The 27,128-nt window shown below is 40.8% G+C and overlaps 1 protein-coding gene across 1 annotated transcript; it reads right to left on the reverse strand.

The window, feature by feature from the left end:
• Window positions 1-421: 421 nt before the first annotated feature.
• SMU1 (SMU1 DNA replication regulator and spliceosomal factor) lies at window positions 422-24,630 on the reverse strand. The gene is made up of 12 exons (XM_081104101.1): window positions 24,521-24,630; window positions 20,309-20,519; window positions 18,845-18,997; window positions 17,742-17,852; window positions 13,202-13,330; window positions 11,013-11,132; window positions 8,004-8,120; window positions 7,071-7,198; window positions 6,431-6,557; window positions 4,162-4,329; window positions 2,414-2,566; window positions 422-927 (listed from the first exon to the last, which is right to left on the reverse strand). The coding sequence occupies exons 1-12, from the start codon at window positions 24,544-24,546 to the stop codon at window positions 829-831; spliced, it is 1,542 nt and encodes a 513-aa protein (XP_080960227.1). The 5' UTR covers window positions 24,547-24,630; the 3' UTR covers window positions 422-828.
• Window positions 24,631-27,128: the final 2,498 nt, after the last annotated feature.

Here is a 27,128-nt window from a genome sequence, read left to right on the forward strand (position 1 = left end):
ACAAATCTCAGAGGAAAGAGAGGGAGGGCAGGAAGAGATTAACCAAAGATCTTATCTGTGGCCAGAAGTAGGGTGGTGAAGGCCTGGGGTGAGCAGGAACCAGGCGAAGGGGGGTAGTGGGGGAGAAAAGAGGGTACACCTATAATACTCTCAACAATAAAGATTTTTTTAAAAAATTACTTAGAATAAAAACAGCTATTCATTTAAAATTAAAAAAAAAAAAAAAGAATGGAAGGGTAAAGGCAGTGAAATGTGATCCTATGTAACATCCAACCTTTTCACATACAGTTTCTTCTTCTACCCAGAAGTTGACTTCCTACTGTATTTAAGATTCGGGCATAATAATGTCCATGTCCCACCCACCTCATTAGATTCTAATATGCTAACTAGATAAGCAACTTTCACATTTAAGAACAAAGACTCCAGAAAGGTATAAAGTTTATTACCATCTAAAAAAAAAAAAAAAAAAAATGGACACGCTACTGAATATGGGATAGTTCCTATTTACAAGTTTACTGCAAGGAGGCACATTTTAATCAGGATTGCAATAATCAAAGGATTATAATTTTTTTAGAACTATCAATTATTTCACTCTCCAGGTAAAAGATAATTGAAAACATTAAGTGACTGCCCCAATTAGAAAGACAAATTAATACCTTAAAAATGTATAAAAAGGGTAACTGCTAACTTAAACATGAACTTTCACAAAATTATTCTTGTGCCTAATTCAGACAAGTTAGTCAGAAAAACTGGCAAAATAAAAGCAACACATGAATATGTCCTCATTTAAGTACATGCTCTCAGGCTAGTTTAAAGAAAAAAGTCTAATTAGGGTTTCCAGAGTTTTAGGAGTCCATCTTCACTGTAGGTAGCAATCAGGTTCTGATGGGGATGATGTGCAATACCAATCACATCCTTTTCATGAACCTGGAAAAAGTAAAATAGAGGGTTAGGGTACATAATTCTATTAAAAAAAACAAAACACTTTGAAGAGGTTTCCAGAGCCGAGTGGGAGAGAATAAGAATGAAGTTCCCACTTTCCACCAAAGGAATCAAGCCTAAGGCAACACACAAACAAAAGCTCAAATAAGGCTATTTAGATTGTTGTTCATACTTTTTGTACTGTTTTTCATAATGTGTAAATACCACTTTGTCCCTGGGCAGTGGATAAGACTAAATGATTCTTTCAACTCAGTGAACTTGGACTGGCCAGGACCCTCAGCTAGACACTCTCCACCTCACCTTGTTTTGCTCACATATTGGAGGCTTCCCAGGGCAGGTGTGCCAAAAGTTCACTCAAGAATGTACAAGAAAAGAGATTATTCTCTAACATGGGTACATATACAATTTTTCATATGTTCACCATACCATTTCTTCCTGGGCCACAAAGATTACATTTTCCCTGTCCCCCTTGCATTCAGGTGTGGCCAAGTGACTGAATTCTAACCAAAAATGAATGAGGAACAAAGTAATATAAGCCACTTCCAGATGTGGGTCTTAAAAACATCCAGTATAGCCCTCCACCTATCTTTTACTCCCGAGATCTTGGAGTCCATATATTCCAAATGGCACAGCTAAAAGATGGAGGAGGGCTAGTCAACTCATATGTGTGTGTGTGTGTGTGTGTGTGTGTGTGTGTGTGTGTGTGTGTGTGTGTATATATATATATATATATATATATATATATATATATATATATATATAAATAAAAGCCTAAGCGACGGAATGACTGAATGATCGAACGACTGGTCGCTATGACATGCACTGACCACCAAGGGGACAGACACTCAACGCAGGAGCTGCCTCCCTGGTGGTCAGTGTGCTCTCACCGATAACCTCCCACGGTCCCTCCCCCTGGCCCCGATCAGCCGGCTGTTGGCTAGGCCGAGGGACCCCACCCATGCACGATTTCATGCACCAGACCTCTAGTATCATATACTAAGAAATAAACTTTGATTGTGTTAAGCCACTGAAATTTGGGGGCTATTACAACAGCTGACTTAATTACTCCTTATAGTGACTCTGACAACATGAGCTGTTTAAAAACATAATTAAATCAATTTGATAAGAAAGACATGGACAGAACTAGTTATATCTATCACTCTCCAATCCCCCTGAGGAATATATGGGTAATTTAGGTGGCTATCTAGACATATTCCCTTTCTTCTTCTCTGCTTTATGTACACCCAACCCTACCCACTTGAAGCTGAGGGCTCAATGAAGGATGACTTTTCTTCTTGAGAGAGGAGGTAATTCCATATAATTACTTATGGATCCTTTCTTTTATTTAGTGATAAAATTTTTATATCAAGGTTCACACTGATAGCAGTCAGGAAAAGGTTTACATCAGAGTTCAGAAAGATACAATCATTAACAAAATTTCTTTAGATGGCCTTAAGTCAATAATACTCACTGTCAGAGTTCTCTCCAGTTTGCCAGTGACTGTGCTAAAACAGTAGAGCACAAAGTCCTCGCCCACACAGTAAATCCATTCACCACGGGGAGAGAGGGCACAGCAAACAAAGTCACCACCTTCTCTCTTACCAGAGCTGAAGCTTCTGACAATCTAGATCATATCACAGAGCAAGGCAAAAAACAAAACATCTGTATTAGCAGCAGTTTAAATGGACATCTTTACACTGTTATTTTGTACTATGGTTTACTGACATGTTTAATTAGATCACAAATTCCATTCATCGTATGCTAAATCCTCTTGCCTGAGAAATATTTGAAGATAGGCTATCTAAAGTCAGTGGCAGGTAGAAATTTAGAATTCCTATATCCCAAGTCACCAATCCTGCTCTTTAGTTTATTGAGCCATTTTACCATGAAACAAATTCATTACCACACATATGACAATTTCTAAGTCAATAAACCTCTGTTTCTCAAACTGTATGGAACCATACTCCCCAGTTTCACTTTCTAACAGAATGAGACACTCCCCACTTGCAGGCTGGAACTGTCTCCAAGACTTTGTTTGCTCTATTTTATATACCATTTAAAACCATCACAAATCAAGCTGAAACAAACAGCAAGGTTATAAGAGATTCCATACTGTATGATTCCTTATCCACCACTCTCAAAATGACAAAATTATAATAATGGAAAACAGACCAGTGGTCAATGTTGTTTGGGAAGGTTTGACTATAAATATGTAGAATGAGAAAGTTTCTTTGGGGTGATGAACAGTTATTTAGCCTAACTGTGGTGGTGGTTACATAATTCTACTCATGTAATGAAATTTCATATAATTATTAACTTCCTGCCTCAAAATGAATGAATGTAAAAACTGGTGAAATCCAAATAAGATTGCATTTGAATTAACAGAATTGTACTAATGTCAATTTCTAGGTTTTGATAATTATACTATCATTATGTAAGATGTTATCATTGGGGAAAGAGTACACAGGAACAACTTCTTTATGAATCTAAAATTATTTTTGTTTAATAAAAAGTCTAAAATGTCAAATAGAAAATGAGGAAATAGGCACCTATAGTTACTATGCAGGGCCCAGCAGATACCACAGACCAACCATCTCAACCAAGGATCTTAAAGCACTAATTTCTATTAGTTATAGGGACTAAAGGAACAGAGTTCCATACACAAGCCCCTGGTCTTCTCCATGCTCAGCAGAATCCCAAGTGCCCAAGCCAACATTTCAATAGCACCACCACATGTTCCCAGGCCTCGAGACCTCAACCTTGAAGTTTCTAATGTCCCTGGTGCTACAAAAGTGAGATTCCTTGGGAACCATGCAAATGTGCTGATTACAAATACACATCATGAAAATATGGTTGCCCTTCTCCAATTAGCGTTCTATCTGAGATCATGTGGTAGCTAGATGTTCCAAATTGGTAACTGACACATTCTATCTCCCTCACTCTGATAGGAATTGTTAATCTTAAACTCTTCAATGAGATTCTGCAGAGGCAAGAGCCTCATTTACCCCAAGGATGCAAAAGAAGAACATAATATACAAAAACCCTGGGGAAAGGAGATAACTTTTGAAAAGCTGAAGAATATAGTTTAAATAAGCATTTGAATAACAAATACAGTGTATATGCTTTTTGGAGTGGTGAACCCATATTTGGTTACTGGAAGGGCCAGGACCAAGACATGCTGATTTGGGAATGGTCCACAGGCACTTCCGGAGTACTCACCTGCCCTTGCATGTTCATGATGACCACTGTGTTTGATCTGTTGCACACCACAAAGTGCTCTGGGTTTTTAGGAAGCAGGATCACACTGTTGACAGTGATGTCTGTCCCTGCAGTGCTGCCCAGGGATTTAAAGGTATTTGAACATTCTGTGGTCTTCATATTCCATATCTATGACAAAAAATAAATAAAAATAAGAAAATTAAAGCCTAAGAATTTCTACAGCTTTGAGGTTTTATTTATTTATTTTGTTTGTTTAAATGTATTTCTGATTTCAGAGAGGAAGGGAGAGGGAGAGAGAAACATCAATGATGAGAGAGAATCACTGATCAGCTGACTCCTGCACACCCGCTACTGGGGAATAAGCCCGCAACCCAGGCATGTGCCCTTGATTGGAATAGAACTTGGGACCCTTCAGTCTGCACGCTGACGCTCTATCCACTTGAGCCAAACCAGCTAGGGCTACAGTTTTGAGGTTTTAAACAATGAAAATTAGATTACTAAAACAGAATAAACTGTCTCCAAAAATAAAGTTATTGACATCTGAGATGCACTCAGAAAAGGAATGGACCAAATACTGACGGCATAAGCTTTGTCTGGACACTACTCACTTAATGAGGCATAAAAGCCTCAAAGGTATGGACTATGTTGTGTCTTCTCTGTGCCTTCAACAGAGCTTAGCACAAAACAGATGCTGAATACCCATAAACAGAAATAGCTGCCCACTATTTAGTGCCCAACTATTTATTTTCCCAATAAACATTGTAATTATCTGTCCCAATCTTCTCTAAAGCCCAGTTGCCTAGAAGAGAAATGAACATTTCAGGTATCAAGAGTTCAAAGGGTTTTAGTGTTTTGTCCAAAAAGTCAGTGAGATGCTTTACCCTTTCCACTGTGGAACTAAAGGAAAAGACCTCAAAACAAAGCGGCCTTGTTAAACCCCCTTCCAATGGCATCTTGTGAGGTCCTATACATAGTACAAAGAGGGCAAATCCCATGACTAAAATACTAAGAGTCTTGTGTATTTCCCCATCCATCCTGAGGAAAAGTATATCTCCTACCTTCAGGTTTCTGGTTAGATTCCCAAGCCAGAACAAATCTCAGAGTGTGGTCTGACTTTTAGGGGTTTGTGTTAAAATGTTGAGGTCTTTTGCTACAAGACTTGCATAAGGCAGCCCTAGCTGGTTTAGGTCAGTGGACAGAGTGTTGGCCTGCGGACTGAGGGGTCCCAGGTTCGATTCCAGTCAAGGGCACATGCCTGGGTTGCGGGCTCCATCCCCAGTGGGGGGTGTACAGGAGGCAGCCAATCAATGATTCTCTCTCATCATTGATGTTTCTATCTCTCTCCTTCTCCCTTCCTCTATGAAATAAAATAAAAATAAAAAAGACTTGCCTAAGGCAATTTAAAAGCAGATCTAGAATGTAAATGGAATGTCTCAAGATCCTCAGCAATTTACTACTTGGACTTCTCATCTTTTCTAGAAAATGAGACCCTCTCTTAAAATAAATCTCTTAAGATACTGAAGATCCATTACTTTCAGCTGAGGGCATTAAATAAGTATCTGAGAGAGGGCTTGGTTTTTTTTTAAAATACATTTTATTGATTCTCCACAGAGAGGAAAGGAGAGGAATAGAGAGTCAGAAACATCGATGAGAGAGAAACATCGATCAGCTGCCTCCTGCACCCCCCCCCCCCCCCCACTGGGGATGTGCCCACAACCAAGGTACAAGCCCTTGACCGGAATCGAACCTGGGACCCCTCAGTCCGCAGGCCGACACTCTATCCACTGAGCCAAACCGGTCAGGGCAGGGCTTGGTTTTAACTCTAAACCTCCTCTGTTCCTCTATAAATGCTAGTAGGAAGACCCTAAATGTGGGTGTCAGGGGTGGGATGGGGCTGAGCAACAAAAAAGATAGCTATTTATTTGGCCACTGAGCCCTTTGTGAATTTTTGGTGGGTGGACCATACCTATGACAAGATCAAATTTAAACACTGTAAATGGGGGATGACTTAAACCTAAGACTCCACACGTTTCCTCTTTTCCTACACATGCTAAAGTCTGATTTTGTAGATTTGAGATTTGAGGTTCCTAGGCCAATAGGAATTAACCACAGAATACTATTACTGTCTCAGACTCACCTCAATTATAACTAAAATAGCTAGTAAAGAGGTTTACTCCACCACAATTATCACCATTCTCACCACTGAAAACTCCTTAAAGGGCAAAAATGGAATGGATACCCCAAAATAATCCAGTAGCAAATACTTAACCTTTACAGTGCCATCAGAGGATGCACTAATAATATAATGTCCATCTTGTGTAAATGTTGCTTCATTAACAAAGGAAGAATGGCCACGAAATTCCTTCAGGGTCTTCCCAGATTTTAAACCATGAATTCTATCACACATAAAAGGAAATGAAAAGAACAATTAATATTCTATATATTATGGTTGAGACCAAGTGTTGAATACATTTTAGATGAATTACAAAAGCTCCTGTTAAAATATTAAGTGAAGAAACGGGGCTATGCATTTACGTATGCAGTATAATTTTCATTATGTCAAACAATCAAACAAAAATAAAACCAAAGGTTGGCACAGAAACTGGTAGAAAATATGCAAATAATACCACAGGTTTCTGTTCAGGGACAGACTTCTAGGTCTTGGATAGATCCCAGGAATCTGTATTTGTAATATGCCCTCTAACATGATTCTGATGCAGGTGGGTAATGACTCAAGTAGACAAAATTATAGCACTGTGTCAGCTGTACTCTGCCTGGGGAAACGAGATCTCATATACCTCACTCTCTACATAATACCATCCTGGTGAAAGTATAAGGAATCACCAGTACTTCCCTTCAGAGCTTCATCACTTCAAACCCAAGTAAGGGCAGTGGGGATTCTTACTTACCTAATTGTCTGGTCAAAAGAGGCACTGAGGATCTGACTGCTATCCTTAGAAAAGCTTAGGCAGGTGACACCTTTACTGTGTGCCCTTTCAAATCTCCTTAAACACTGTCCACTCTGAATTTTCCAAACCTTTATTAAAAAAAAATAGTAAAAACTTGTAAGTAGAATGTCCATAGAGCCAAGCAAGATGCAATGCTCACTAATGTACTAAAACAGCATTAAAAATGCACGCTAATAGCTGAATATGATATGTTTGATTTACACAGAACAATGATAATTGAATCCTTTGAAAGTTAAACCTCTTTCCTTGTAAATTATTAAAACAAAAATTTAGACTAAGTTCACTTAGCAGAAACTACTTCTGTATTTTACCTAGCTCACGGCATTTTACCAGCAATTAAATACAAGCCACAGCTAATCAACTGCAGACTACCCCATTCCTTAGAAAAATCCCATTCACTAAAAACAAAAAAAAACACACACAAAGTACAACACATCATATAAAGTGAGCAATGGTGGTACAGCAGAAAGGGCATGAGCAGATTTGAATTGAAGTCTCAGACCTATTGCTCACTAACTGTGACCTTAAACAAATTATTGGAACTCACTAGGCAGAGTTGTTCTTAGGATTAAACAAGAAAAAGTAAACTGATATAAGCATAACCAATGGACATAAGACACTGGGGGGTAGGGGAGGCCAGGGGATTGTCAAGGGCGGGGGGAAAAAAAACGACACATATGTAATACCCTTTGTAATACTTTAAGCAATAAAAAAAATAAAAATTAAAAAAAAAAAAAGTAAACTGATTATCAGCACAAAATTGATGCTCAACAAACAGTAGCTGTTATCAAGCTCATATCATATGTAGGACACTCCCTCATTACAGAACTCTCCGAATGTCTGCATACCGGAGTTTGTGCCACTTATCCATACCTTGATTTTTCCATCTTGAGCCCCAGTTGCTAACATTTCTGTATCTCTGCTGAAACACATGCAGAGAACAGCATCATCCATCATCATAAAGTTATCCTGGGCCTGGTACTTAAGATCCTAAAGGAAACAATGATAAGCAGTTATCAAAACAACAAAAAAACCAGTTACCCCAGATCTCTACAAACTCACTAAAATCAGGATAATGGCTTATACATACTCTAAATCTCCAAAGCAAATAGTAGTGGCATGCACACAAATTCCTAACAAATGACTAATACTGGGAATAAATTTTACACAATTCAAACATAAAAAATGCCAACATAACAGCTTATATATTTTTCTTACTAATCTTTTTTCTTTTAAATAAACACTTTTATTACATGAAAAAATATGGAACACTTTATGAATTTGCATGTCATCTTGTGCAGGGGCCACGCTAATCTTCTCTGTATCATCCAATTTTAGTGTATGTACTACTGAAGTGAGCATGCTTACTAATCTTTTCTAAGCAGAATTTCCCTACAATTTATTTTATTGTTGACATTATTACAGATGCCCCCATCATATTCCTCACCTTTGCCCACCTCCACACCCCTCCCCTGGCCTTCACCATACTGTTGTCTGTCTCCATGGATGCACAGTTTCATATTGTACATCTTAAATAAATCTGAATTTATTTATCTTAGGGGTATAATTTGAGAAACTAATGTTTTTTCAAAATTGTCAGCTCCTTTCCCTCAAACCATGTACTGACTAATATACTTAATTATCATCCATTTTATGGATGCTTATTTTATCAACCATTATTGTTCAAACAGAAGTATCTCTATTTTAAAAAAATTAGCCGAAACCGGTTTGGCTCAGTGGATAGAGCGTCGGCTTGCGGACTGAAAGGTCCCAGGTTCGATTCTGGTCAAGGGCATGTACCTGGGTTGCGGGCACATCCCCAGTAGGAGATGTGCAGGAGGCAGCTGATCGATGTTTCTCTCTCATCAATGTTTCTAACTCTCTCTCTCCCTTCCTCTCTGTAAAAAATCAATAAAATATATTTAAAAAAAATTATAAACTGAGACTGCTTCATGGTGTGGTTTTTTTTTAAAAGAAGACAAACTATAAAAAATTAATATAAAGTAGAAAGTGAATATCACTCATTACTTCACTACCCAAGTAGAATTCAGTACTCTTATGATAAAGATTACAATTTAAATCAGCGTAAAGTCAATAAATAGCTATTTGGGGAAATGATTAAATTTTATCGACACCAACTTTATCTCACTAAAGAAATTTCAGATGGATCAAAAATTGAACATAAAATGAAACATAAAAAGATTAGAAGCCGAAACCGGTTTGGCTCAGTGGTTAGAGCGTCAGCCTGTGGACTGAAAGGTCCCAGGTTCGATTCCGGTCAAGGGCATGTACCTGGGTTGCAGGCATATCCCCAGTAGGAGATGTGCAGGAGGCAGCTGATCAATGTTTCTCTCTCATCGATGTTTCTAACTCTCTATCTCTCTCCCTTCCTCTCTATAAAAAATCAATAAAATGTATTTAAAAAAAAAAAGATTAGAAGAAATTGTGGAAGATGGATAAATATGATGATATAAAAGATTTTAAGTCTATAAAGCAAAATCAAGACAAAAGTCAAAACTGAAAAATATTTGCAATACAGATTGCAAAGGTTGATTCCCTCAAACTTTAAAAAGCTCCAACAGCCTGACCAGTGTGGCTCAGTGAATTGAGTGTCAACCTATGAACCAGAAGGCAGAGGTAAGATTCCCAGTAAGGGTCCATGTCCGGGTTGCAGGCTCGATCCCCAATAGGAGGCGTGCAAGAGGCAGCATATCAACCATCCTCTCACATCATTGATGTTTCTATCTCCCACTCCCTTCCTCTCTGAAATCAATAAAAATATATTTTAAAAAATAATAATAATAATAAAAATAAAAAGCTCCAACAAATCAGTTAAATTACAATCCAAAAGAAAAATGGGCAGCCCTGGCCAGTGTGGATCAGTTGGTTGGGCATCATCCCATGAACCAAAAAGGTTGCAGGTTCAATCCTTGGTAGGAGCGTATAGGAGGCAGCTGATCAATATTTCACTCTCACATCAATGTTTCTCTCTCTCTTTCCCCCTCTCCCTTTCTCTCTGTCTAAAAATCAACAAAAATATTTTAAAAAAATAAAATGGAAAAACAAAACAGGCAAAGGATATGAACACACTTCACAGAATAGGAAATATTAGTGGTTTTTCACATATAAAAAGACCATTTTCTCACTCATAATAAGAGAAGCACATTTAGTACTACAATTAGGTTAGGTTGGGCATAAAAAGTAACTGCTTACACATATATACCAAGAATATTCCAGGAAGGTTACACAAGAAACTGGTAACCTGGCTGGACCAAGGAAAGGAACTGACCAGCTGAGGGCCAAGGGTGGGAGCATGACCTTTTACTGAACAGCCTTTCTATTTCATAAAATATTGTATCGGATGTACCTATCACCCATTCAAAAATAAGTTTAAAGTGTATAAATAGCCCAGCCAGCATGGCTCAGTGGTTGAGTGTCATGGTTTGATTCCTGGTCAGGGCACATGTCTGGGTTGCTGGCTCAATCCCCAGTGCGAGGTGTGCAGAAGGCAGCCAACCAATGACTCTGAATAAAAATATATTTTAAAAATTAAAAATAAAATGTAGCCCCAGCTGGTTTGACTTAGTGGATAGAGCGTCGGCCTGCGGACTGAAGAGTCCTAGGTTTGGTTCCGGTCAAGGGCACAGGCCCAGGTTGTGGGCTCTACTCCCAGTGTAGAGCATGCAGGAGGCAGCCAATCAATGATTCTCCCTCATCACTGATGTTTCTATCTCTCTCTCCCTTTCCCTTTCTCTCTAAGATCAATAAAAATATATTTTAAAAAATAAATAAAATAAAATAAAGTGTATAAATAACAGGTAATTTAAGAATAACAATAGTAATTCTTTCACTAGAAAAGTGAATATATTTTAAATACTTTACCTTCCTGATTTTTCCAGTTGTGAAGTTCCATACTTCAATGAATCCATCAACAGACCCAGTGACCAAATACTGACCATCTGGAGAAAATCGAGCACACTCCACATGTGACTTCTGACCAAACTGTTTCAAATGAAACAATGAAACAGATACATTTTTATTTAGTGGCCTTAAAACAATTCCCATTTTAAACTTTCGGGAAACCCTGCTCTAGCATGAAGTCATAGCTAGCTTATTCTAATGGAACATTGGAGGGACATTTCTGTACCTGGACACAGGAAGGTTGTGGATATATTTTCTCCGACCAGTTTTAAGTCTAGCCCAGCCGTGGGCAAACTACGGCCCGCGGGCCGGATCTGGCCCGTTTGAAATGAATAAAACTAAAAAAAAAAAAAGACCGTACCCTTTTATGTAATGATGTTTACTTTGAATTTATATTAGTTCACACAAACACTCCATCCATGCTTTTGTTCCGGCCCTCCGGTCCAGTTTAAGAACCCATTGTGGCCCTCGAGTCAAAAAGTTTGCCCACCCCTGGTCTAGCCTGTCAGCTGAAACTAATTTTTTAATGTGAAGTTGACATTTTCAAAGAAAAGTAAAATATATTTTATAATGGGACTTAGAACAAATAATCCTGTAACCCAAACAATAATCTTTAACCAGAGTCAGCCACGATTAGCATGACTTTCACACTCAACTTAATATGGCATATGTTCCTGTTGTGCATCTGAGGAAAAAACTCATTTTTATAAAATAAATGTCAGCTTTCATATACTGTTTTGTAAACAAATTTTCTATCACTGTTTCTTTACATGACCTTCACTTAACCAAGTGATAATGCGAAGGTGACTAACTCTAGGAGAACTAATTAAAGCTAATGTTTATCTGGGCAATGTATCCTGAGCACTTATCAACAATCATGCTCCCAATAACAGATGAAAACTACAAAATATTAGACAGATAATAGAGAAAAGCTCTTTTATGAATTTCAATTTAAATGCCAAAAATGGAAAGTGTTTGTAACAAAAATCTTAGCCCAGCAGCATAATTATAATGGACTAGAAGAGGCCCAGTGCACGAAATTCATGCATTGGTGGGGTCCCTAGGCCTGGCTGGTGATCAGGACCTTTCAGAGCTGTCTTACCCATTCCCAATCTGGGTCAGGCCTGCTGCCGCCGCCGGCTGAGGCATGCCAGCCTAGGGCTGGGAGCCTGCCAGTTGCCAGCTGGGGTCTGCCTGCTGGGGGAGGGACAGGGGAGGGACCACAGGAGGTTTGCTGGCAGGGGGAGGGACTGGGGAAAGTTGGCTGGCCATGGGAAGTTGGCTGTGGGAGTGCACTGACCACCAGGGGGCAGCTCCTGCCTTGAGCATCTGCCCCTTGGTGGTGTGCGTCATGGCAACTGGTCAGTCATTCTGGTCGTTCGGTCATAACAATAGCTTAGGCTTTTATATAAATAAAAGATTTCTATTTGTATCAAGGCTTCAGTCAGGGTAAAAATACTGCTCAAAATCATCTTTGAATACAAGTCAAAACATATAATCCAGAAAAGACTAATTCAATGCACTAAGCCAAAGTCAAAAGATTTGAGGAATGAGTTATTTTAAAATCCATAATATATTCAATGAGAGCACAAACCCAAAAACTATAATATAAAAAAGATGCTGAAATAGCAAATATACTTGTAATTCTGGAAACTGCTGCCAATTACTTGATTGTGCTTTTTCCTAGAAAAGTCTCAGATTAAAAGAAAACAAACAAGAACCAGCCATAAGATGGTAAGTTATTAAATACCACACAAGCCCACTTTACAATCCACGCCTGGTACTCTGGCTGACATGCAGCAGGCAAAAACACAAATGTTGAACAAGACAAATACATTAAAAGTTCATAGTTAGTCCCAGGTTTAACCAAAGAGCTAACCATTCTTCCAAATGCAGGCTTCTGGGGAGAAAGTGCAAATGCAGATGACAGGCCAAATGTCAAATGTATGGCCACTTGGTTATACAACTGAGGTGTGCCACTGCCAGGCCACAGGACCCAGTGGTCACTAACAGCAGCCCTGAATGTTATCAGAGCTGAAGAATGAATTCTGCTTTCTAACGCAAGTGCCTACCACAGGGCCTGACTGAGGAAGCACATGTTGAGTCCTCAACAGATGATTGCCAACTGGCCGAGTGTCAAAGGATCCTACCTTAATATGCCTGCTCAGCTGTGTAGGAAACTTTTCTTCTTCCACATCTTTGACAGCTGCTTTGCCTCGGAACAAATCTATGGTCATGCCAGGAGGAAGCAGCCCCTGGTGCTGCTGCCACTTCAGCGCCTATGAGAAAAGAAATGTGTAATAATCCACTTGGGTGCTTTTAAGATCTGATCCTGATTGCTTATAGCCAAGCCTGAAATAATGAGGTTCACAGGAAACTGAGCCATCTAGACCCAACCATCTAAACACAGCAAAATCTATGCTGCTCTGTGTGTCCTGGGAACACAGGCTGATCTCAGGGTGGAAGGGAACTCTAAGAGCCAACAGGTTCATCTTTCCACATCTATTTTCTTACAGATGTGACTCTTTTATTATAAATAAAATTTGGAAAAAAAAAATCTCCCATTGTTCTAACTAACATTCAAACACAGCCACTGTTAGCATTTTATATATTACCTTCTAGTATTCCCCCTTACACATGTATTTAATTAATGTTGCTGTAATTATACTATAGGTAAAGTTGTTGTTGTTGTTGTTTTAAATATATTTTATTGATTTTTTACAGAGAGGAATGGAGAGGGATAGAGAGTTAGAAACATCGATGAGAGAGAAACATCGATCAGCTGCTTCCTGCACACTCCCTACTGGGTATGTGCCCGCAACCAAGGTACATGCCCTTGACTGGAATCGAACCTGGGACCCTTGAGTCTGCAGGCCAATGCTCTATCCACTAAGCCAAACCGGCCAGGGCGCTATAGGTAAAGTTTTATATTCTTTGTTTTCACCTAAATCAGATCATGCTATGCCATAATTATCATTTCAATGGCTATAAAATATATCCTGGATGTTTAACAGTTTATTTAATTAATATATTAATGGACATTTACACATTTCCAATTTTTTACTCATCTAAATAATGCTGCAATGAACATCTTTGAACATAAGGCTTTTTCTATTTTGGGGTTACTCCCACCTTAGAATAGATTCCCAGAATAGAAATTATTGAATTCAAAAAAGAACAAGAATGGTTAAGGCTCCTAATATACAATGACAAACTGTTTTCCCAAAAAGTCACAACTTCAACAGCACTCACAACTATATTATGAGTGAAAAAATCATGGGCATTAGAGACAGATGGCCCTAGGCCAGATCATTTGCCCAATGTTATTCTGATTCCCAATTTCGTGAACTCAAAGAAGTAAAAGCCTAATTCCTAGAGTTGCTAAATGGATACAACAAAATAATATATGTTAAGTTTATATGACAGGCACAACGTTTATTCCTTTTCCCCTTTGTTATATCAAGAAAACTCACCCTGGCCAGTTTTGCTCAGTGGTTGTTAGAGCGACGGCCTGCAGACCAGAGTCTTGGATTTAATTCCCAGTCAAGGGCATGTACCTCGGTTACAGTTTGGTCCCTGGCCCAGCTCGGGGAACATGCAGGAGGCAACCAGTTAATGTCTGTCTGTCCTTTCTCTCCCCATCCCCTTCTCCCTCCCTTCCATTCTCTCTAAAGATCAATGGGAAAATATCCTCGGATGAGGATTAAAAAAAAAATAAGGAAGAAAACTCAACAGTTTGGATATCATTTTAAAACTTTGCTAATTTAATGAGTGGAAAGTTATACCCTGCTTTAGTCAGTTCTCTGATTAATAATTTGTGAGCTTTTAATGTGATCAAGTTATTTGTTATTTATGTTTGCCAGAAAGAACTTTTTTCTCCAATCTGCCTTTTTAAAAAAATATATTTTCATTCATTTCAGAGAGGGAGAGAGAGAGAGAAACATCAATGATGAGAGACAATCATTGATCGGCTGCCTCCTGCACGCCCCCCCACCGGGGATTGAGCCCACAACCCTGGCATGTGCCCTTGAATGAAATCAAACCTGGGACCCTTCAGTCCACAGGCTGATTCCCTATCCACTGGGCCAAAGCAGCTAGGGCTGCCTTATTTTTTAAATTATTACAGCCTTCTAGCTTTCTTTTTAGCTTATGTTGAACTCTTAAGTGACTAAATTTGTTGACCTTTACCTGGATGTTTACTCCCTAATCATAGGAAGTCCTTCCCTAGCAGGAGGTTTAATACATTATATTATCTACTAGTTTTCCTATTTTCTTAAAATATATAACTTTCAATCTATCTGAAATTATGCTATATTAAACGTGAGTGAAAGCTCTGAGCTGACCATCCCTCCCCTTCTAAAGTAAGCACCCCAAACCCTAAGGTGAATAATTCTTCTCTATTCCTAGGTTTGGTGACATTCCCATTATCAACTATTGAATTCTTATAAATAATAGGATCAATCTCTTGCACTGTTGTTGCGTTGGCTGCCAAGAGATATTCTTGTGCCAAGTACCAAAATAATTTTACAATCAAGAGTGCCCTGAAGTTATCCTAGATGAAATGTTAAATTCTATGGTCACCCTAATTCTGACTCTAGAGCTTATGCTCTTCTTCTTTTTTTTTTTTTTTAAATATATTTTATTGATTTCAGAGAGGAAGAGAAGGGAGAGAGAGAGAGAAATATCAATGATGAGAGAGAAACATTGATCAGTTACCTGCATGCCCCACACTGGGGATCGAGCCCGAAACCTGGGCATGTGCCCTGATCGGGAATTGAAACATGACCTCCTGGTTCATAGGTCAACGCTCAACCACTGAGTCATACCACCTGGGCATAGAGCTTATGCTCTTAACCACTCATCTATAAGATGAGGATGGCATGGCACAGCTGTTAGTACAAACAGCTTCACAGATAGTAATCAATACATAGGCTGTCTGATTTCTTTAGCTTGTACATATCCTATCTAATAAAAGAGAAACATGGTAAGTAGCGAACAACCGTACCCTTCCCATTGGCTAATCAGCAAGATATGCAAATTAACTGCCAGCCAAGATGGCGGCCGGCAGCCAGGCAGCTTGAAACTAACATGAGGCTTGCTTGCTTCAGTGACAGAGGACTCCAACGTTCCCCGCCTGCCGCGGCAGGCCTCTGAGCTGCAACTCTAAGCAACTATGTTACAAATATAGAAGCTAAACAAAATCCCAGAAACCTGCTTTAGTCCGCTGGGCTTCAGCCAGCAGGATCGCAACATTGTTTCAAATACAGAAGGTAAACAAAGGCCAGAAACCTGCTTTCAGCAGTGGAGGCCTAAGAGCTGGCCCAGAATAAAAAAAAAAAAGAAAAAAAGGAGCGGTTGGGAGCTTCAGTCACCCGCCAGCCTGAAAACAGCCCTCAGCCCCTCACCCAGACTGGCCAGGCACCCCAGTGGGGACCCCCACCCTGAAGGGTGTGTGACCAGCTGCAAACAGCCATCATCCCCTCATCCAGGCTGGCCAGGCACCCCAGTGGGGACCCCCACCCTGATCCAGGACACCCTTCAGGGCAAACCAGCTGGCACCCACCCGTGCACCAGGCCTCTATCCTATATAGTAAAAGGGTAATATGCCTCCCAGCACCGGGATCAGCGGAGCCGCGAGGCCTCCCGGCACCGGGATCAGTGTGACGGAGCAGCGCCCAAAGCCCCTGATCGCCCTGCACCTCTGTGTGTGACAGGGGGCGGGGCCACAACCTCCCTATCCGCCCTGCTCTGTTTGTGACAGGGGAAGGCGCCCCAACCCCCTGATCAGCCCTGCTCGGTGCCTGATAGGGGGGAGCTCCCCAACCCCCTGATCGCCCTGTGGCTCTGTGTGTGACAGGGGGCAGCGCCCCAACCCCCTGATCGGCCCTGCTGTGTGTGTGCCTGCTGTGTGTGTGACGGGGTAGAGCCATAACCTCCCCATCGGCCCTGCCCTGAGTATGAGAGTGACGGCGCCCCAACCCCCTGATCGGCCCTGCTCTGTGGGTGATAGAGGGCGGCGCCCCAACCCCCACCCCACGGGCCCTGTTCTGTGTGTGATGGGGTAGAGCTATAACCTCCCCATCGGCCCTGCCCTGAGTGTGACAGTGGCAGCGCCCCAACCCCCTGATCCACCCTGCTCTGTATGTGACAGGGGGCAGTGCCCCAACTCCTCTATCGGCCCTACTCTGTGAGTGACAGGGGGGAGCTCCTCAACCACCTGATCAGCCTGCTCTGTGCATGACAGGGTACGGAGCCCCAACCCCCCTGATGGGCCCTGCTCTATGCGTGACAGGGGGTGGCGCCGCAACCTCCCCATTGACCTTGCCTTGAGTGTGACAGGGGGTAGTGCCCCAACCCCCCAATTGGCCCTACCCTGAGCATGACTGAGGGTGGCATCGCAACCTCCCAATCTGCCCTGCTCTGTGCATGACAGGGGGCAGCGCCCCAACTCCCCAATCGGCCCTGCTCTGAGCCCGACCAGGGGCTGCACCTACGGATTGGGCCTGCCCTCTGCCACCCAGGAGCAGGCCTAAGTCAGCAGGGCATTATCTCCCGAGGGGTCCCAGACTGCGAGAGGGCAGAGGCCGGGCTGAGGGACGCCCCCTCCCCCACTGAATGCACAAATTTTTGTGCACCGGGCCTCTAGTAGTTTATATAAAGGGTAATTTCAGTTTCACAAACTTTAATTACCTGCCCCAGCAATGCCATGAGACGAGATGGAGGCACCACACTGACTTCCCCAGCTAAGGCCTGAGCAATTGCTGCTCTTCTCTTCTCTTTGCTACTTCCATCTGGGTATGCCTGAAAAGGAAAGGGGGTAGCATCATTTCCAAGAAATGGTTACAAGATATGACTGTACTTATTTAAAAAAAAAACTACACAACAACCATCAAGCAGAAACACTCAAAATGGAAAACATGAAAAGAAACTACCCAGTTGAACAGGGGGTTCATCAAATCAATTAGTTTTCAAAAATGACTTCCCAATTCTGTCCACTTGCATTTCTAAAGTGTGAGCTGAAAGAGAACCGAGGTGAGACGGTCCACACTGCTACTCCTCAGAGGCCTCCAGGCGAGCTATGCCAAAGCCAGGGCTGTTCTCCCGTTTTTGAAAAATCTGCACAGCCAAGGATTCTTTTATATTCTTTGGTAATTTTTTTCAGTCAAATGACCCCAGCCCAGAAGTTCTTCACCACCTCTAACATTAATCCTGTCTTGGTAACCCTTTATCCTCATGGTTTCTAACTTTCCATTATCCAATGTCTATTCTTCTTCACCCCATTTAGACTAGTAAAGGCTGCCTGAGAAATGAAAGCACACACACAAGAAAAGGTTTGGGGGAAATGAAAGATCATCAGTCATCATGCCCTACCAGTAAACATAATTGGCTGAGAAGTGAACGCTTCCCTGAACCAAAAGAAAATGCAACTGTCAGGGGCAAGGGACATAAATGCATAGAGAATATACCAGCAGTCAGGAAGCCCTTCAGGACCAGACAAGTACTTGGGCTAATGAGGAAATGATATCAGAATAAACTTTCTGCTTCTTGACTGACACACAAGCTTCTAAAATGTGGTATGTGGGGAAGGGAAACCTTTCAATACTCAGAAAACTGAACAAGATCAACCCCTTTAATATATGCAAACTTCAACAAACATATATAAATGGAAAAGTGCTATCGAAAATTAAAATCAAAATCCCAAATACGATCGAATGAAATGATTTCAAAAGATTACATTATTGCATGTTTGCAAAAATTAACAACAATTTTTTTTTTTGTTACCACAGTCTTACCTCACGAGGATCAAAATAAGACCTGGCCAAGAGGTTCTCCAGATGAATATACCGCTCTGGCTGCGTTTGTTTTAACATGATCATAGGGTCAGTTTGTCTCAGAAGAGACCTGGCAGCCCCCAATTCACGGAGTTCTATCAATTCCAGAACAACCTGTACAAATGAAAGAAAATGGCTGTTTCAATGCATTCTCATAATAATACTTCTTTTTCAGTACAATTTCTTATGCAAAATGGCCTGTCAAAGTGACGTCCTATATTGGGAAATACCGCTTCTCCTTTTCAGGTGGACAACTGAAGTAATTGTAAGTAGTAACTTCAATCTTTCAACTTCCACCCTCCATTTTTATCTACCAATCTCCTCTCCTCTCAGGCCATTTGTTCAGACTATATATGCTGAAGAAAACTAAAGATGGGAATCTCTCCATGGGCTTCAGAGAAACCTTTCTTCAGGTACCAAAATTTTCTTTGGGGAATTACCGAACTCATGTAGATTGTAAAGAAACAAACCAACTACCCTATTTTTACAAACAACGCTACATTCTTATTCCATAAACTCCACTCTGTTCTGTTGCATAATATATAATTTGTATGATTTTTGTCTTGGATTCCTGACACGGAGCTTCTAAAAACCCTCAACGTTTGCCAGAGATAGGAGTTTCTTTGTTATTAAAGAGGCCCCTCCATCACACCTAAGTTTGTGCTAATAACATAGCTCAGGATGAGGGCTGGTTACCATGTGATTGTAGGGTTGAGGCTTTGAGCTAGCCCAATCTCAAGGGAGCTGAAGAATGAATGAAACCCCAATAAAAACCCCAATGGAGCTTCCTGGTTGGTGAACACATTAATATGCCAGGTGAGAAAGACACTGAGTCCACGGGGAGAGGGTATTGGAAGCTCTGTGTTCAGGACCCTCCCAGACCTCATCCTATGTGTCACTTCTTTTGGCTGGTTCCAATCTGCATCCTTGATAATAAAACTGCAATAATAAATATAGTGCTTCCCTGAGTTATGTGAGTCATTCTAGTGAATTATCAATTGAGGGGGTCATGGGAGTCCCCAAATTTATAGCATTAGTCAGGAATGTGGGTGGCCTGAGACCCCAAAGTGCAGTTGGTGTCTGAAGTAAGGGCAATCTTATGGAGAACTGAGCCCTTAACTTATGGGGTCTTTGCTAACTTTGGGTGGTTAGTGCCAGAACTGAATTTGCAGTACACTAGTTGGTTTCAGAACGGTTGGTGTCGGAATATTTAATGATCACTTAAGAAATACTTTCAATTTGGGAAATTCTTGGCCTTTCCAAGAAGAGAGAAAAAAAGTACAAAGTAGCACTTGAACCTTGACAGTGTAAGTTTTAAGGACTATTCCAGCCCTATAGGGCCTGAAGGAATGCTCACTAATGCTTCTCAGTCAGGGGTCCCACAACAAACCAACCCATGGGAATCAGCATCACTTCCACTCTTACCTGTTCATAGAGGTCAATGAGGGTTTTGTCTGGCAATTTCAGAGACTGTATAGCCTGTAAAACTGTGTCCCAGTGGCCACTATTAATGTCAGCCACGAAACTCTCAATGCTGTCCACAGTATTCAGAGACACGGTAGTCTCTTCCTGTAAGGTGGCTAGTGCCCGGTGTAAACTGTTCTCCTTCAGGTACTGCATGATAAGACGGATCACACTGAAAAAAGAAAGCAAGTCATCCAGGTCAGGGATCCTACTCCCCAGAGAGGCCACAAAATAAAAGCCCATCCCAGCTTATTTCTCCTACCCAACCATCGGCTTTCTCTACCCACTTTTCATTTCTTTATCATATGAGAAAAGTATGCCCCAGATCACAGAATCTAAGTTACAGGGGACTCTGGGGCGTGTCCCGTCCTACCTCCATCTCAGAAATAGGAGAACTGAGGTTCAGGAGAGAAATAATCTGCCTACTGTCTCATAGTCAGCTAGAAAGGGAGTTGGTACAAAGTAACTCTTACTTCCAAGGCCAGAGAGCTTTTTATTATGCCAACTTTCTTACTAATTTGTACAATTACATTGTTGCACACTTTAGTGAAATACTTAAACCTAGTCTAGTCACTAACGCAAGTGCTCTAAATTCTTATTAGGATTATTTGGTCCATTTTTAAAATGACAACCAAAACATGTGAATTGAGATTTTCTTAATAAGGATTTGTTGAACACAAATAAGGTGAGCTATACTGTATATAAAAGTAAAGCAAATCCATGTGTCCTCATTTGCAAAAATAGCATTACCTACTGCCTCTATTAAGAAATTTTCAGGACAAGTGAAATAAAAACATTATAAACTCAGTTTCTCAAGGAAAAGAGGAGTCAGGTAATTGCCAAATATTGAAATAAGCATCCATTTTCAACATGTGCCAGAAAACATAAATTTTTTAGTTAAATATGTTTACAGTTAAAACTTCCTGATCTGGAGTTAATGAGTCTAGTGAAGAATCTGGTTCACATGTTCTGTGAAAGTTCACTGTATGATGTTGTGATACACACTTTTCCTTCTCTTTCCTTATCCATGGTTCACACTGTATTTCCACTGAACAGCACTAGTATAAAGGGTCAGATTGGGGAAGGGGTTTCAGACTGAAATTTAGTCAATTCTCTCTGGGGAGAAATAATAAACATAAAATAATAACCAATGTTTATTATGCACTTACAGCAAGTATGTCAAACTCTCGGCCCACGGGACACATGCGGCCCACAACAAATACTTCTCGGCCCAGCCAATATAACGGTATGTAAGAAACGTTTTAATAATAATTTCGGCCGAACCGGTTTGGCTCAGTGGACAGAGCGTCGGCCTGCGGACTCAAGGGTCCCAGGTTCGCTTCCGGTCAAGGGCATGTACCTTGGTTGCGGGCACATCCCCACTAGGGGGCGTGCAGGAGGCAGCTGATCGATCTCTCTTATCGATGTTTCTAACTCTCTATCCCTCTCCCTTCTTCTCTGTAAAAAATCAATAAAATATTTAAAAAAAATTTCGTAACTTAATTTTACAATATCCTGTTATACATAATTATTAATAACGAACTACAACATTTGCTAATGACTGATTACTATAATCGTGTTGCATTCATTTCCCTTACGCGCCTTATGCACAGGGGGGCATTTCTCTCCAATGCTAGCAGTGAATATTTTAGCAGCTGACTGCCCCATCATTAATCTTGTGCTGACTTGTTTGGTGTACGCAACAGGAAATATTTCGCTTTCAGAGAAAAAGAAAAATAGGTATTTGCGTTACGCTTATTAATTTGTGCAGTTATTCAGTGTCTGGTAAGTTAATATTCAAGAAAAAAATATTAATTTTCATTACAATGTTCTATTATTTTATGTTAACGATGACTCATTTATTTCAGCCCTTTGTATTCAGCATGTCTCTATCAAAATAAACCCACGTTTCTATGAAAATTGAAGCTTTTGTTTTTTTTGCAGCCCACATAAACTTAAACCTTGTTTATTTGACCCATGTTAGCCTTTGAGTTTGACATGCTTGGTTTACAATATACCAAGTACTGTGTTGTTTTTTTAATTTAATTTTTTAAAATCCTCACCTGAGGATATTTTTTCCATTGATATTTAGAGAAAGTGGAAGGTATAGAGGAGGGGGGGAAAGAGAGAGAGAGGGATGAGAAAGAGAGAGAGAGAGAGATTGGTTGCCTCCCGCAAGTGCCCTCAGGAGCCCCCACCGGAGCTGGGGATCAAACCTCCAACCAAGGATGTGCCCTTCACCAGAAATCAAACCCACGACCATTTGGTGCATGGGTCGGCACTCTAACCACTGAGCAACCGGCTGGGGCCCAAGTACTACTCTAAGCGTTTCAGACATATTGTTTTACTCCTCAAAACAATCCTATGAGATAGGTTATTACCGTAATGTCCATTTTATAGATGAGAATCTCACCAAGTAACAGATAAGTGGGAAAATGAAGATTCAAATTGGCAGTGATTTTAAGAAGGAAACCGATTACTGCTATTTGCAGTAATCTTTTTTCTCAGGGCTCAGGTTTAGATCACTGCTGTTCTAGTACCTACTATCCTCCTTAACACACTTCCATTTGCACTCCCCAAATAAGCCACTCTCCCTGTAAAGACCTCTTATTTGGTATAACTACAATCCAATTTACTTCCTTCAAACACAATGTAATACATTTAGAGTTTAAAACTTTGGAGATAGGCTGGGATTTGAATCAGAGTTCTGTCACTAATTGTGAGGTTGGGCAAGTCAGTTATCTCTGTGCCTGTTCTTCATCTGTTAAGAAAAATACCTACCCTGTAGGCTTGGTGAAAGGGTTGACTAAACTGCTTACAGCATGACTAGCATAAAAAACACTTAGTAAATAGTAGCTATTATTGATAACTAGAGGCCCGATGCATGAAATTCCTGCAAGGGCCTCGGCCCTTGCAGCCCCAGCTTCGTCCAGAAGGTGGTTTGGAAGGTTGTTCACTGTCCAGTCTAATTAGCATATTTTATTATTATAGACGATAAAAACGCACAGCAGCCCAAGAATGGGAGAATGTCAGTATCCACTATTATTTAGGTCCTAAATCATGGAGTCCTTTCCAACCCCTGCCTTTGACTTAGTTATCTTAACTCCAGCACTCTTTATCACCTTTCTTTGCTCTATTTTTTCTCCACAATACCTATCACCATCTGTTAAGCCTCATATTTTATTTACTGTTTTTGTCTGTTGTTTGCCTTCCCCAATCACTATGTATATGCTATAAGGGTAAGGATTTTTGTCTGTTTTGTTCACTACTGTATCCCCAGGAGTCTCTAGAACAATAGTAGACTTCAGTATTTGTTGAATAAATAAGCTCCCTTTCATCCTATGGCAGGTCTTCAGAACAAGTCCTCTCCCTTACACTCAAAACACAAATGTTACATCTGATGATTCCATTGTTGAGTGTTGCCAAGTGCAAGGTGGAGGACGCTGTCCTGGAAAAGTTCACTAAGACAGACCTTCAGTCACTCATTAGGGCCGCCCCACCCCCAATCTGCCATTCTTCCGGCCCAATCTCCAGATTCTCTCTCTTTTGTAGCTACACAGAGCTCACAGACTAACCAGAACTCAGCTCCAGGTAGGGCATGATAAAAAAAAACACAAACTAGTCGTCCATTCATTTCAAAGGCAGTGATCGAGCCTCCACGGTGTACTAGGCACTGGGACTATCAATAGAAGAAAAAGGAGCCTCTAGCTAGGCGCCCAGCACAGCGCGGTGGAGAGCGAAACAGTGACAATGCTGGGTTAATGCTGCGAAGGGGAGAGCAAAGGAGCCACGCAGCCCCAGAGGAAACGAACCACACTTGTTCTAACCGGGGCGGGACGAGCAGCCCCCGGTGCAGGTCATCAGACGGGAGCCCGCAGAGGAAGGGTCACCTGATCAGCCCCGGAGCGCCAGGCGTCGGCGATGGCTAGACTCGGTCTTCGAGGAGGACCCTTCCCCGGCCCCGCGCCGCCTCCCACTGGGCTTTGGGCATCTGGTCCGCTACTTCCCGTGCACCCGCCCCCGAGGGAGCCAGAGGCAAGAAACTTCTTAGTGGGCACGGAAATGCCCCGCCACCCGCTAGCCTCGCGGACGTCTCTCCTGATCACCTTCCACTCCACACCCTTCAGCTCCCGGCCCCGCCACCTCCCCGCCATCCCGCGCCGCAGGACTCACTCCGAGGACTCGATTTCGATAGACATCGCGCTCTCTTCCTGGCCGCAGAACCCAGTCTACTCTCAGGCCCAGCCGCGCAACCCACCAACGACACCTCCGGCGGCCGTCCTACGTCACTTCCGCTCGACGTCGGACGCCCGCCCTGGAGGCAGTACGCACGGGAGGAGGCCGTGGAGAACGTGAAGGGGCGGGGCATTAGAGGCCCTCGGAAGCCGGGGTCCGCGCACCCGCTCGAGAGAATTCTCCTTTCTTTTCTGGAGGGACACTCTGCATAGAAACACTGGTTTGGAAATGTTGCTTTTATTTGATGCGATTAGTTGATTAGATTTCAAGTTAGGATTGAATTTACAATACTGGGAGGTTAATACATTCGAAAGCAATGGAACACTAGCCAACATTTGTAGGTAGAGTTCATTGAGAATGAATGAATGAATGAATGGATGGATGGATGGATGGATGGATGGATGGATGGATGGATGGATGGATGAATGAATGAGTGAATGATGAGTTTGAATCCAAAACACAGTTTAATCAGACTGATAATGAAAAGTTTGGAACCCAGTTAGGATTTTCATACCCACTTGTGGGAAGAATTAAATTACAGCATTTCAAACTAAGTAGTTGAAAAGGGGTTCATTTTAGTGGTACGGTTGCTGGAAAAACAGTGAAACAACTGCAAATATGTACAGCTGAGACTCCTTTTAATAGACTTTACGCATTACTAAATTCGTAGAGGCAGATGAATGCAGGGATATCAATGGACTTTATAAATAAAGGCTAGTTTTAAAATATTTTATTGCCAATTTATATGAATTTAAAAATATTTGCAGCACAATGGTAAGAAATCTATTGTGAAAATTGCTTATTGAAATGATTTACTTGGAGATTCCTATCGGCGTTCAGTCTTATCTGATACTGTCCCCGAAAGTTGGCCACAGAACTTCCCTGTAGCCTCTTAAATACTGCTTATTTTTTCCAAATCTTTCTCTTTTCCCCATCAACTCTTGAAGGACCTGATTTCCAAGATCTCAAAGTTCTGGGAATCAAAGTGTTTGCTTCAACATGTGGTCAGATGAACTAGATGAGTGTATGACTTCTGAGATCTTCTTTTACTATCCCATCCTACAACACAACATAGAAAATTATAACATCTTCCTTAAAAATAAGAGACAGTTAATTTTCAACAATAGTATATACCAGTGATGGCGAACCTATGACACGCGTGTCAGAGGTGACATGCGAACTCATTTTTTTGGTTAATTTTTCTTTGTTAAATGGCATTTAAATATATAAAATAAATATCAAAATTATAAGTCTTTGTTTTACTATGGTTGCAAATATCAAAAAATTTCTATATGTGACACGGCACCAGAGTTAAGTTAGGGTTTTTCAAAATGCTGACACGCCGAGCTCAAAAGGTTCGCCATCACTGGTATATACCTTCACTTTCTCTACCTAGTACTTGATATATTATTCTGACTTTAATTAAGGTTACTTCCCTATTTTGCTTATACAAATGTCTTTTCTATAATTACTTAACACCAGGTTTTATTTTAGTGTCCACCACACTTCTGCTTTCATTTGACTAGAATGGCTTTTCTTCTTATGACTCCTATTATATCCAAATTTATTCATTAAACATAGATGCAAGCATCTCATTGCTTCATTATGTCTTTAGTAGTAAAACCCAAGGATTTAAATATTGAAATACATATTACTATATTTTATAACAAATATATTTATTTTTATATGTTAAGCTTCATATTGATTTTTTCATATCTGTGTAAGTAGATTGTGTTATCCATGATTTTCAGGACACCAAAGGAAATATTGTAAAATATTTGGAGGGCCTTCAACAGATTAATACTTGAGAACATGTTTGCAAGATCTTCATTATAAACGATGCCAATATAACAACTCCAATCTCTTATTTCTTTTTACCCTTTTTTTTTTTAGACCTTAGAAAGATATTTTAGAAAATAATGTCTCTGTACCCTGGTTGGGTGGCTTAGTTAGTTGGAATGTTGTCCCATGAACCAAAAGGTTGTGGGTTTGATTCCTGGTCAGGGCAATCAGTTTCTCTCTCTCTCTCTCTCTCTCTCTCTCTCTCTCTCTCTCTCTCTCTCTCTCATAAAAATAATAATCTCCTCTGGTGAGGATTTTTAAGAACCTAATTATAAAATGAGCAAAGGGCCTGAATAGATACTTCTCCAACGAGGACATAGAGGAGGACAATAGTCATGAAAAGATGTTCAATGTTACTAATCATCAGAGAAATGCAAATTAAAACCACAATGAGATGTCATCTCACACATGTCAGAATAGCTATCATCAATAAATCAACAAACAACAAGTGTTGGCAAGGATGTGGAGATAAGGAAACCCGTGCACACTGTTGGTGGGAATGCAAATTGGTGCAGCCACTGGAAAGCACTATGGCATTACCTCAAAAAATTAAAAATAGAACTGCCATTTGACCCGATGATTCCACTTTTTGGAATATATCCAAAGAAACCTGAAACATTAATTAGAGAGAATATATGCACCCCTATATTCATTGGGGGTTGTTTACAATAACCAAGATTTGGAAGCAGTCCAAGTGCCCATC

Source organism: Myotis nattereri (assembly GCF_964212035.1).
Source record: "Myotis nattereri genome assembly, chromosome: 12".
Classification (NCBI taxonomy): domain Eukaryota; kingdom Metazoa; phylum Chordata; class Mammalia; order Chiroptera; family Vespertilionidae; genus Myotis; species Myotis nattereri.

Coding starts and splice junctions, on each gene's coding strand:
- SMU1 (XM_081104101.1), bottom strand. CDS start 24,546: ATGTCTATCGAAATCGAGTCCTCGGA. Junction 7,199..8,003: donor CTCAAGATGGAAAAATCAAG/GTATGGATAAGT, acceptor TTTTTAATAAAG/GTTTGGAAAATTCAGAGTGG. Junction 4,330..6,430: donor CCTCTGATGGCACTGTAAAG/GTTAAGTATTTG, acceptor TTTTTGTCATAG/ATATGGAATATGAAGACCAC.